The sequence below is a fragment of the Colias eurytheme genome, chromosome 5 (assembly GCF_061535395.1).
Source record: "Colias eurytheme isolate Ceu_HAF_F1 chromosome 5, ilColEury1 Martin Lab GWU primary, whole genome shotgun sequence".
NCBI lineage: Eukaryota > Metazoa > Arthropoda > Insecta > Lepidoptera > Pieridae > Colias > Colias eurytheme.
Genome location: NC_142984.1, coordinates 10,324,977 through 10,337,439, shown reverse-complemented (window position 1 = coordinate 10,337,439; position 12,463 = coordinate 10,324,977). Strand labels below are relative to the sequence as shown.

The window sequence follows — 12,463 nt, the reverse complement described above, 5'->3', positions numbered from 1 at the left end:
ATTGAGACTTAATTTTGTCCACAGTATTGAAAAGAATATTTTATAATGATCATGCGTATGACGACTAGTTCAATTAACCAGACTGGTCTAACATCTTTAACTGCGTACTAATGACTTTATTTACAAATTTACAATTTATCTAATGTTAGCTGATTCTTATATTATGAACTTAATATTACAAGATCTTTTTTGACAGAATAAAGAAAAATTTTAGAAACCTACGACAAAAATATAGGTAGGTACGACGTAAATAAATAAATAAATATGTAAAAATAAATAATAGCCAAAGTAAATACATTAGTTCATAGTAACTGTTGAACTGTTCAATACGTCTTATAATTTTAAAGAAAGAGATACTATAAATGTATTTTATAACACTTAAATATATTAAAAATTTAACTGTATCTAGGCCGAGTATGTTGTCACAACATCTTAGAATTCTGTTTTATCGAAAATTATATGAAATTCTAATAACAGTATTATTTTTCATTAATTTCTCTATTAATTTTCCTAATTACCATAATATAATGGAATCACACAGAAAGCCAAAATAAATAATACAATCAAATTGTACCAAAGATTATATATTTTGTTCTTCGATTTTTGGATAAAACAACTAAAAATTAAAAAAAAAAAAACGTTTAAATTTTAATTTTTTCCACATCAGGTGCAAAAGATAGACTCTTTTAACATTATAACAAAAAAAAATTCAAATTAAAACTTACTATTATAACTAATCCTTACGGGTGAAGAAAAACCACCTTATTTCATATTGAATATAAATTAAAAATATGAAAAAACCACGTGAAATTGAGCTAACGCTAACATTTGCGTACAAAAACGATAGAAAGCTTAACTATACAAATTCAAAATTCAAATTCAAATTCAAATCAAGAAATTTGAATTTGAATTTGATTCAGAACTTTACTATACACCATTGCATTTCAATAAAAATGTATTAAAAATAACAAAAACATCAGACCAAAGACAAAATAAGGTTTTTTTCACTTTCATCGTCGTAACTGTAATAACCAAATTCTTCGAAACCAAAATCTTGTCCCGATACTAAAGGTAGAAAGAAGAGAAGAAACAGTGGAAGCCAGCTGAGGAATGTTCTTGAAGCTCCTCCGTTGAGAGTTACTGGAAAGAGAAAAGTTTGCATTTAAAAAAAGTTTACCGGGTTCCTTAAGATCTAAATACATTATATTATGCATACAAAAACAATTTGGATCAATCCAAAGTTCCATTTAGTCATTTTAGTCTAGAAATATTTGTGGAAAATACGAAAATAATAAGGTTTAAACGGTAAGAAACAAAATATGTAAAATGGTTTTCATAGTTTTTATTAGTGATACAACATTCACTTGGTCATCTAGTGAGTAATAAATTACTAAGTCCCAGCCGGGATGATTTGGAATAAAATTCAGATATTTTTGCATTGGTATTATATTATCACTCAGAAATATCATTTTTGACGCTTTTTTATATACCATCGCTTAGTTTTACCGTGTTTATTCAAACACAAAATAGAAATATTTCCACTTTTTAATAATCGTAGATAAGCAGAAAGTAACTAAAGTTGCTGCAATCGTAGAAAATACAGAAGCAACAATTTTACAACTAAGTACGTTCAACAAACTTTGGTATAAATTGAATCAGATAGGAATTGAGAAATGCCACGTATTCGCAGATTTTATATAAAAACTAGCGGTCCGCCCCGGCTTCGCCCGTGGTACATATAAACTTTTTCTCTACATAAAAACCATCCTTGTAATTCAAGGAATATAATAAAAAAAGAATTATCGAAATCGGTTCAGCCGTTCTCGAGTTATGCGCTTACCAACACATTTTGCGATTCATTTTTATATATAAGATATGTAGTTTTGCTATAAATTGCTTAGATATGTTGTATAAGTATTAAAATTTAAAACCTTTAAATTTTTAGATAGCAACATTTTCTCAATAGATAAAAATGTGAAACAGCCCAATGCTTCAAAGTTTCATCTTTTAATGAGCATTTCAGAGATGAAAACAAAAGAAACATATTAGATCAATGTTATAAAAGAGATTATTTTCTATTTTAAAAAAATATTATAACAATCAATAAAGGTACTCTCAAATATATAAATGAGCAAAGCGCTAGGACAATAGATACGACAGATACCTTTGTCCTCAAACATTTTGGCAATTTTAGCAATTTCGGCTTTGAAAATATTTCAATCGACTCATCTCCAAACGCGAGAACATCATGTTTAATTTAAACAAGGCTCGTAATCACACAGAACTGTTTCGAGAGTGTGAAGCTTGGTGTGAAGTCAAACTTTTATACGTCCTGAAACTTTACAAGCGAAGCTTTTCAGTGGAACGGTGAAGTAACACTTTTACGTATTAATGATTTATGATGAGCATATGCTTTGCTCATTTGAAATATTCATGAAATAGAATAACAAACTTATCTTAACGATAGTATTGATGTTGACATTTATTATGAACTTGGTTTAGATATTGATAAATTACGTAAAGGTACTTGACAAAAAATACTATTATAGTAGTAGTATAGTACATTTTTTGTTTACAAAGTAATAAATTGAAAACATAAAATAGTACCTAGTGTTGAAACAATCAAACGAAAAATAATAAACTGTGTTTGTTTGTCATTAGGTCACACTTATTAACATAATTAAATAATGTACACACTAATTAAATCAAATAAATATACCTAAATGTGACTCGAATATCACGAAGCATTTTTACTGCTATAACTTTGTGTATCTTTCAACTTTGCTAACTCTTTGTACGCATTGTGCAGCGAGTCCCAAAGTTGTGCCCCAGGGAACAACACTGGGATCATATTTATTCCTAACTTTCAAAGCTGATAATTTGATTGTACTGACTTTTTATAAAGTTTCTAGATGTGAATTAGACTCAGAAGGATTGCGAATTTATTTTACATCTTGTTTTTGTTGAGTTGTAGATGTATAATTTTTACGAAAATCGTAAGCTTTCTTTACTTTAAGTGGATAATAATTAGGCTTGCAATTATTTCTATTTTGTCAAATATTTGGTAAGTAATCTTTACAAGACAGGCTTTGTACACGATCATAACTTAATATAATTTTCAAAACACGGTAACTATTCATATAATATTATCCTCATCCTATAGATATTTTATCCTTCAATAGAAATTTTTCTTATTTTTCACGGCTCTATAAATTAAATTTTAGTCTCTCTATCCACTATCATTTTTTTTAATATTAAGTTTTTCTTCTTTTATAAATACTTACTTCTCTCCGGCCGTGGATCAGTCTCCGGCGTCAAGAAGTCCAGCTTAGCGGACTTATTGTAGACGTTATACATAGTCGCGTAGCACGCCACCCGCAGGCGTCCCCCAGGGAACAGCGCTGGGGTCACTTTTATATCTATGTTCACTTTTGTTGTGAGTAAGCCACTTTCAGACGGGTGGAGGCTTGTTTCTGATGCTCGTACCTGGAAATGTGTTTATAAAAATATTAAATAAACTATGAACTACTAATGATTCTAGGAATAGATAGTAGTTCTAGTAAGTAATGTTTGATTATTGGAATGAATTATATAATGTTAGGATATCAAAAAATAATAATAATTATGGGATACATAAAATTATGCATTAATTTATTGTCCAAATTGCAATCTCAAAGAAATTTTCTGATAGAGAATTTCGTAGATGAAGTAAAATAAATAAAATTTTCAAACCCAGATGACTGTTATTAATTCCTACACAAGCAGTTACAATTACACAGAAACATTAATCATTAATTTTATTGCTGTATTTGGCAACTAACAAATAGTTAAAACAGAACATACCGGTTCCTCATTAACAAAAATAGTGAGGTTGGCAGATGGTCTGGCCGGTGGTGACGTGCAGTTCGCTCGGAGAATCTCTCCAGGTTGGTAGCGGTCCTTGTCTGCGTTGAGAACCGGTATCGACGTTGGTAGTGCTGAAAAATATGGTAAAAAGGGTTAGAAAATTAATGTGTAATGTTAAAATTATTGAAGAAACTTGTTTAGGCGCGTGAAGAGTAAAATTTTAAGGTCGCGTCATGACAATACCGTCACGTCATGGAGTATAGCGACGATTTTGGTATCTTTGAATCTTGGCAAAGAAGTTTCACTTCTGTCACTTGTGCTCGGCACACTGTATGCTTATAATTACTTTTTTATTTCTTGGAAAATAAAGATTAATAGGTAATTAAAATTGTTCTGAGTGATGTCAATTTAAAAGCTCACTAGGTACAAAATATAAAGTGAAAATTTCTAAGAATCGATTAAACTATGCATGAAATTTCTCAAAATATCAATAGCACACACATAAAAACAAACAATTAGATATTCTTCGAAATATATTTCTTTTTTTGTTAAATATCACGCAGGTACTTTTTTAGTTTTCGGTTTATTCGATAATATCTATCTATTCAATTTAGCATACATTTTTTCCACTATTAAAGTATCAAATTTTTATACAAAAACTACAGTATAACGCAATTTTGTATCGAAATAATTCGATAATCAATTTATAGAGCAGCCAATTTCTCATTTTATTGCCACAGTAATTTCACGATTGTGAGTAATTCGAATATAAATGTTTTTGATGAAATTAACAGAATTGAATTATCATTTTCAGACATGAGATATGCGACCGGTATTTGTTTGAATATTTTATGAATTTATTCAAATAATGAACTATTATTTGAATAAAGGGACATTTACACTGGACACAATTTTATACACTGTAGGTACATATCAGTAAAAGACTTAGATAGTCAGTAATAAAAGTTAGCAACACATCTTCGGACACGTCTGTAGATGCGTATAGTCTGTGGTATTGCTTACCAAAATGCGATGACCATGCTCGTTTGCCAACTCTTCTATAAAAAAGCCCCTAGTCACCGGGCAGACGTAATTTCCTAAGATAATTATTATTAAGAGGAGTCTAAAAATCGAGAATTATACTCTCTCCTTGTCTGAGACGGTTTTTACTATGGTAGTCTACGGTTTCATGCTAGTAGCCATCACAATGTATCCAAGCTAAAAAAAAAAAAAACAAAAACACGACAATATCCGGAACGCAACTGTCAAACTTCATTACGTTTTTTTGTGCGCAAGCCATCACAGTAAAATTTTGTTTATTTTTATAAAAATGAAAATTTCATTTAAAAACAAGTGTATTAATTACTAATACTAAGTTTTAATATCATGTTCCACTGTAAATTGAATAAATCAAGTGCTACAAGCTTATAAATGCAAAGGAAATCTTACAATGACGAGTGCATTAAAGGTACATAAATGGATTGAATTCTTACTAACGTTCAAGGGGTAAGTGATACATAGCATAAAAGTTTTTTGGTAGTCAAACGAAGATATTAACGTCGTTTTACCAAAGAATATCATTAAATATCGCGTATGTACCGGTTTAGAGGTTATGTTTATGTTATGTTTATGCATTGCAACCTGTTTGTACATGTCAACATGACATGAGTGTTTTTCTGAACGAAAAAGCGGGTTTTTTGTTAGGTTCGTTATATTCGTACACTAGTCATTTCCGTTTCCTGAAAAAACTTTCTCATTGTACCTACGGATCGCGCGTGTTTTATCTCTCTTGTGTTTGCGTTGCAAAAATCACTGTCTTAAAATAATTGTGAAGTGAAAATGGGGAAAAGAAAAAGATCAGATTCCTATTCCCAAGAAGATTTGTGGAAGAAATTAAAAAAACTGGAAAGAAAATTGAAGAAATGTGAAGGCAGAACTGATAGAGATAGAGAGTCAAGTCCAGGGACTCCTCCTCCTCCTCCTGTTGAATGCACTGAAGACTTGACAGGTAATATTGTTAACCCAAATCTTACCTACTTCAAACGACTGGATAACTGTGGTAGATTTAGTACCTATTAAACTAGTGTACAGGCCCAATACTAATTTTTGACTTAGCGCTACCACTAGCAGGTAGACAATGTCAGTTATATATTATATACATTTCAGCGCTATCACCTAGCGGGTAGACAGTGTCAGATATATACATTTCAGCGCTATCACTTAGCGGATAGACATTTTATTCTTACTTTCTAGTGCTATCACTTGTGGATAGACAGTTACAACCACAGCCTGACAGAAATGTTTGTTCCCTAAATAAATAAAATCATATAGTAGTATGAGAAATGAATAACATTTTGTTTTATATTATTTACAGTCGAAGATATCCCAGAGGAGCTTCTGTTAGCCCTGGGCAAGGAAGGTGAGAAGGAAAACATTGTTGGTGGGGAGATACAGCAGCAGCTGACAGAACGATGGACAAACATCATTCATCAGGGACTTGGAAAAGAAGCCAGAGAAAATTTAACAAAGAAATACCCCTCACCAATAAATTTTATGGCAGCTGTACCGCCTGTCTTGAATGAAGAGATAGCAGCGGCTATGAATGAAGCCAGTAAGAAGCGAGACAAACGAATAGTTTTCCGTCAGGCGTTAATAGGTAAAATGATGGTCGCATTAGGTAAGGCACTTACCTGTGTCCTTAAGGGTAATATAAATACCAAAGAAATTGTAGAACAACTGAATGACTCCGCAAAACTAGCCGCAGAAGTTCTCCACCAAGACTCCGAATCGAGAAAATTTTTTGCTCTTGCGGGAACAAGTCCAGTTATAAAGGAAGCAGTCAAAAAGGTAAAAACAGACGAATACCTTTTTGGTAAAAACTGTGGGGAACTTATTAAAGCGGCCCAGAGCATTCAAAAAACAGGCTCCCAAATTAAAAGACCTATAAGACAGGAAAACTGGAAGAGCCCGCTGCAACACCATTCTCAACCCCGCAGCGGGCAAGCACATCATCAACCTCGCAGCGTGCCAGCCAAGCAAATTCAGACTCCCCAGCAAGCCCAGGGCCAGAGGCCTCTACAACAGCGGAAGAGACCTCAAGCCCAGCGCCCCAGTCGACAACCCCAAAACAAATATCGCAGATACTAGAGGTACATGCCGGTAAATTGAAATTTTTTTCTCATAACTGGTTAAAAATTACTAATGACCCGGTAATCTTACAATGGGTTCAGGGATACAATATCCCATTTAATTTTATCCCTCCAGAGCATACAGGACCCCATCAGTCTTGGTCTAACAAAGAAAAAGAAATTATTGAATGGGAAATTGAAAAATTAATAAATTTGGGTGCTGTATCTCAATGTGAATATATAGTGGGCCAGTTTATATCACCAATATTTGTAATTCCAAAACCAAATGGTACATTCAGGTTTATATTGAATTTAAAAGAATTAAATCAATACATTGATACATGTCATTTCAAATTAGAAGACATGAGAACAGCATGTAAATTAATTACTCAAGACTGGTATATGGCAAAATTAGATTTGAAAGATGCATACTTTAGTGTGGCTATTTCAAATGAATCAAAAAAGTTTTTGAGGTTTAAATTTGACAATAAGTTGTATGAATTTAACTGCTTACCTTTTGGTTTATGCACAGCCCCTTTTGTATTCACAAAACTTCTGAAACCAATATGTACCTACCTTAGAAATAAAAATATTGTCCTGACATCTTACTTAGACGATATAATATATTTTAACTCATCAAAAGAACAATGTAGGAAGGATATAGAGATTTCGTGCACTTTGTTTCAAGATCTAGGTTTTATTATTAACCTTGAAAAGAGTATTTTCACACCTAAAAAGACTTGTACTTACCTGGGCCTAATTATAGATTCAAGATCAATGTCCTTATCGGTACCTCTAGAAAAACAATTATCTATAATAGAAAAAGTTAATTATTTCAAGAAAATTAAGTCTTGTAAAATAAGGGAATTTTCTCAACTGCTAGGAAAATTAACTTCAGTTTGTCCAGCTATACCTTATTCATGGGTATATACAAAACTTCTAGAAAGGGAGAGATATCTTGCTTTAATTAAAAAGGATAACAATTATGATGAAAAAATGGAATTATCAAAAATAGTTACTTCCGAATTAGAATGGTGGACAAAGAACATAGATAGGTCTAACCCGATTCAAAATTATAATTTTTCTCTAGAAATTCAGACAGATGCCTCAACCACTGGCTGGGGAGCAGCTTGTGGTATAGAGCGAGCTTCAGGTTCATGGTCTTCCACTGAGAGGCAAAACCATATCAATTTCTTAGAAATTAAGGCAGCTTATCTAGGACTTCAATCTTTTACAAAAGACCTAAGTCATTGTGAAATCTTACTCAGAGTGGATAACACAACAGCAGTAGCATATATTAACAAAATGGGTGGTGTTCAATTTCCTCATTTAAATGAAATGGCTAGGATTTTTTGGCAATATTGCGAGAGAAAAAATATCTGGGTGTATGCGTCATACATAAATTCAAAAGATAATTTTGAAGCTGACTTTGAATCAAGGAAAATAAACATAGAATGGGAACTTTCAAATACTGCCTATGATGAAATTGTACAACAATTTGGCTGCCCAGAAATTGATTTATTTGCCTCTAGAATCAATAACAAATGTAAGAAGTTTATCTCATGGAAACAAGATCCTGAAGCGTTTGCTGTAGATGCATTTACTGTTAAATGGAGTAAATATTTTTTTTATGCATTTCCTCCTTTCTCATTAGTTTTAAAATGCATTAGAAAAATACAATGTGATAAAGCAGAAGGTATCTTGGTATTTCCTTTATGGAAATCCCAAGCCTGGTTTCCCACATTACAGACTCTTCTAGTTGGAAAAATGTTAATTTTCGAACCCAATCCAAATTTATTATCTTCTCCTTACAGAGAAACACACCCCCTTCATCAACAACTTACCCTGGCTGCAGGGCTGCTGTCAGCGAGGCGTTCGTGAGACGGGGCACTCCAAACTCAGCCTTAGGAATTATGTTAAATTCACTATCTAGCAATACTATCAAACAATATGATAGCTCTCTTAAATTATGGTGGAGTTTTTGTAATAGGTTTAAATTAGATCCTTTTCAAACTTCAGTCCCATTTATTTTAAATTTTTTAAGTGAACGTTTTAACTCAGGTGCCTCATATGGTACCCTTAATACCATTAGATCAGCTATTGTATTAATAATGGGACCGAAAGTTAGTGCAGATGATAGAATAAAAAGATTCTTAAAAGGTGTGTTTAAAATGAAACCACCTAAACCAAAATATAATATGACTTGGGACCCAGGCTTAGTATTAGAATATATAGGTAAAAATTATACGAATAATAATTTGGATTTACAAAGGGCTACTAAAAAACTTGTTATAATGTTAGCTCTTACTACGGGACATAGGGTTCAAACACTGTCCCTAATAAAAGTATCAAATATTAAATTTACACAAAGCGGAGTTCAAATTAAAATCCCAGACATTATAAAAACGTCAAATAAAAATTCATTTCAACCAATCTTACATTTGCAGTCGTTTACGGAAAAAGAAATCTGCCCTGTAGAAATTATAAAAATTTATTTAAAAGCCACAGAAAAATTAAGGCAAAACATAGATCACCTGATTTTAACATTTAAAAAACCATATAAGAAGGCTTCATCTCAAACAATAAGTCGTTGGATAAAATCCGTATTGTGTGAATCTGGGATAGATGTGTCTGTTTTTTCTGCCCATAGTACCAGACACGCGACTACGTCGGCAGCAAACAGGGCGGGTCTTAGCATAGACCTTATCCGTAAGACTGCTGGCTGGTCTAGAGGTTCTTCTGTATTTGCTAGGTTTTACAATAGGCCTATAATAGAAGATCCTTTATCCTTCTCTGATACTATTTGTAATCTGAGTACAAATATTTAAGAAAAACTTGTCTCTAGTTATAAGAATATTTGTAATATTTTGAAATAAATAAAAAATTCATTTGATTTATTATAAATGGTTTCATTCACAACTCATGAATCTTTAAACATCTACCATAGTAAAAACCGTCTCAGACAAGGAGAGAGTATAATTAAATGGTTAAACGAACTTACCTGTAAGTGAAGTTCTACCATAATTATACGAAGCTCCTTGTCTGAGACGGTACCTGTTCCCACCCTACCCACCTCTGACCAAGTCTGAGTTGTTCATGAAACTTCTTGCTTTAAAAGTAATGAAGTTTGACAGTTGCGTTCCGGATATTGTCGTGTTTTTGTTTTTTTTTTTTTTAGCTTGGATACATTGTGATGGCTACTAGCATGAAACCGTAGACTACCATAGTAAAAACCGTCTCAGACAAGGAGCTTCGTATAATTATGGTAGAACTTCACTTACAGGTAAGTTCGTTTAACCATTTAATTATATTCAAAACATGCATTAACACAAATTACTCCATAACAGCATTTCATCGAATTTCACTAACCTCACTTTAATCTATGAAAATTCAGGTGCCCTCAGTTTAAGTTTATTCATAGAATTTGACTAAACTTAATCTATAAACAGGTTACATTAACAGTTTATCTTTGATCCAAAATTACCTGGAATAGCATTTGATAATAGAGAGAGAGACGCAAGCATCATTTCTCTAGAACTCTGACATTTTATGCTCCTGTTGGCTCAATTTTGCTCTAATTCTCAATTCGAGCAAATAAACTGTTACTTTATTATTATATCTTGAACAGTTTATAAATGCCGTTTATAGCATACAGTTCGTTATAAATTGATTTTGTTTTCTTTACAGTTAAAGCGTATAAGTTCTTGGTTCCTACCAGTTTACTGTTTTACTTATTAACATATTTGATGGATATTGTATATTCAGAAGGCAGTAATCATTTATAGTATGTAGATACTAATAATACTAGTTTTCTCCCAGCACTTTCTGTTCGTGTTTATTGTCACCTTTCTATCCAATTCAAACAAAGTCATCTCAAAATTCTCCTCAATCTATGTGCTCAAATTAATACAAAATATGCTAATTATTTACATACTACAGTTTGTTTAAAATATGAACTGCCGTGACTACAGATCCTAATACTATAAGTATCAATTTGATGTCTTGCGATTTTATTACATTTGGTAAAATATTATTATAAAAAAATAATTCATGCGTCCGTAAGTAATGACTCTATTAAATCACACATCACCAAAAGCAAGGATCCTTTTTTATCATTGTGACAGTAACAATTAACTTGAGTCTGATAGACTAGACTAGAGTTAGTCTAGTCATCCTAAACAATTCTTCCATATGAATCCTAAATCCAAAAAGCACATTGTTACATTTAAATAAGAGTAGATTCATAAATCATAACAATGCTTCATATTCCAAAGAATATGTTTTTCAACACAATATTCTCGGCTCTATGCACAATGTCCTTTACAAATCTTTGTTCAGATCCTCGCGTGCTCTGTGATATATAATGTCCTTTTTTAATTTACGCTTAACTGAAATGCAAAACATATAACATCACCTTTTGTTCGAGGTAGATTTTGCATTTTATTTCCTTCTGGGTCTTGAATTCCATTGAGCTTAAGAAATATAGCAAAGAATTATCTTGTTTTTACTTTTTGTTTTACATATGATGAATAAGAAATCAGTTCATTAGATCAGAGATATTAGAAATGTACTATAAGGATGTGCAATATTGTATTATATCCATTATCCATGTGTAGGTTGTATTTCATTAAAAATATATAACTAAATAATGTTGATAGAATAATAAATATACCAATAATACATGCTTCCATAAAATTAAATCATTTTTAACACTAAAGTGACATTCGTAATTGATTTTATGCCACAATTAAAAGTTGTTTTTGCTGACCGTACAAAACTTCAAAACGAATAACCTTCGCATGAGTGATTGATATAATTGTAATTAAAATTTAATTTGCAGATGAGCATAATATTGAACTAGCACGTCCAAATCGTTGAAAATATTCATAATAATTATTAAAAGTACTCTTCTATTAATTATCAACAGTAATATTAATTACTAACTGTGCGCCGCGCTTTGACCCGCATTGCTCCGCTCCTGTTGCTTTTAGCGTGATGATATATAGCCTATAACCTTTCTTGATAAATGGGCTATCCAAAACTGAAAGAATTTTTCAAATCGGACCAGAAGTTCCTGAGATTAGCTCGTTCAAACAAACAAACTCTTCAGCTTTATAATATTAGTATAGATAATACAGCACATAGTTAACTAGAAACGAATATAGGAAGCTGTCTCTTCCTGGCTACTAAATAATATATGTAGTAAATGTAGCAATAGCAATAATTTCTTCCAGACCACGAACTGTAGTAAAAAAAAAAAAACAATCTTAAGGTGAGTTGTTTATCCATTCATTGCTTATAATCGGAGCTAATTTTGAGAAATTTTCATAGAAATCATTGAACAAGATAACCTCGCGATAATAAAACTAAACTGGAATGAAATGAAATAGAAAACTACAGAAACCGTACACCGCTATTACACGAATCCACGTGTAAAAGTAATAAGTATGATAAATTGAATATTATAGGTGTATTGGATTGTGTTGACG

General features: G+C 31.9%; 2 protein-coding genes and 1 long non-coding RNA gene across 3 annotated transcripts in view; 2 read left to right on the top strand and 1 right to left on the bottom strand.

The window, feature by feature from the left end:
• The window catches only part of LOC149908636 (uncharacterized), a 306,382-nt gene that overhangs the window by 101,251 nt on the left and 192,668 nt on the right, over window positions 1-12,463 (top strand). The gene's annotated exons all lie outside the window — the stretch shown is intronic.
• Window positions 757-12,463, bottom strand: part of LOC149908640 (uncharacterized) — a 99,012-nt gene continuing 87,305 nt past the window's right edge. Inside the window, exons 4-6 of the mRNA XM_090102333.1 lie at window positions 3,844-3,977; window positions 3,285-3,486; window positions 757-1,140 (exon numbers count right to left, since the gene is read on the bottom strand). Coding sequence (XP_089958459.1) covers window positions 977-1,140; window positions 3,285-3,486; window positions 3,844-3,977 — 500 coding nt within the window. The 3' untranslated portion in view covers window positions 757-976. The remainder of the gene's footprint in view (window positions 1,141-3,284; window positions 3,487-3,843; window positions 3,978-12,463) is intronic.
• On the top strand, window positions 5,344-6,994 carry LOC149908641 (uncharacterized). The gene is made up of 2 exons (XM_090102120.1): window positions 5,344-5,854; window positions 6,221-6,994. The coding sequence occupies exons 1-2, from the start codon at window positions 5,686-5,688 to the stop codon at window positions 6,991-6,993; spliced, it is 942 nt and encodes a 313-aa protein (XP_089958246.1). The 5' UTR covers window positions 5,344-5,685; the 3' UTR covers window position 6,994.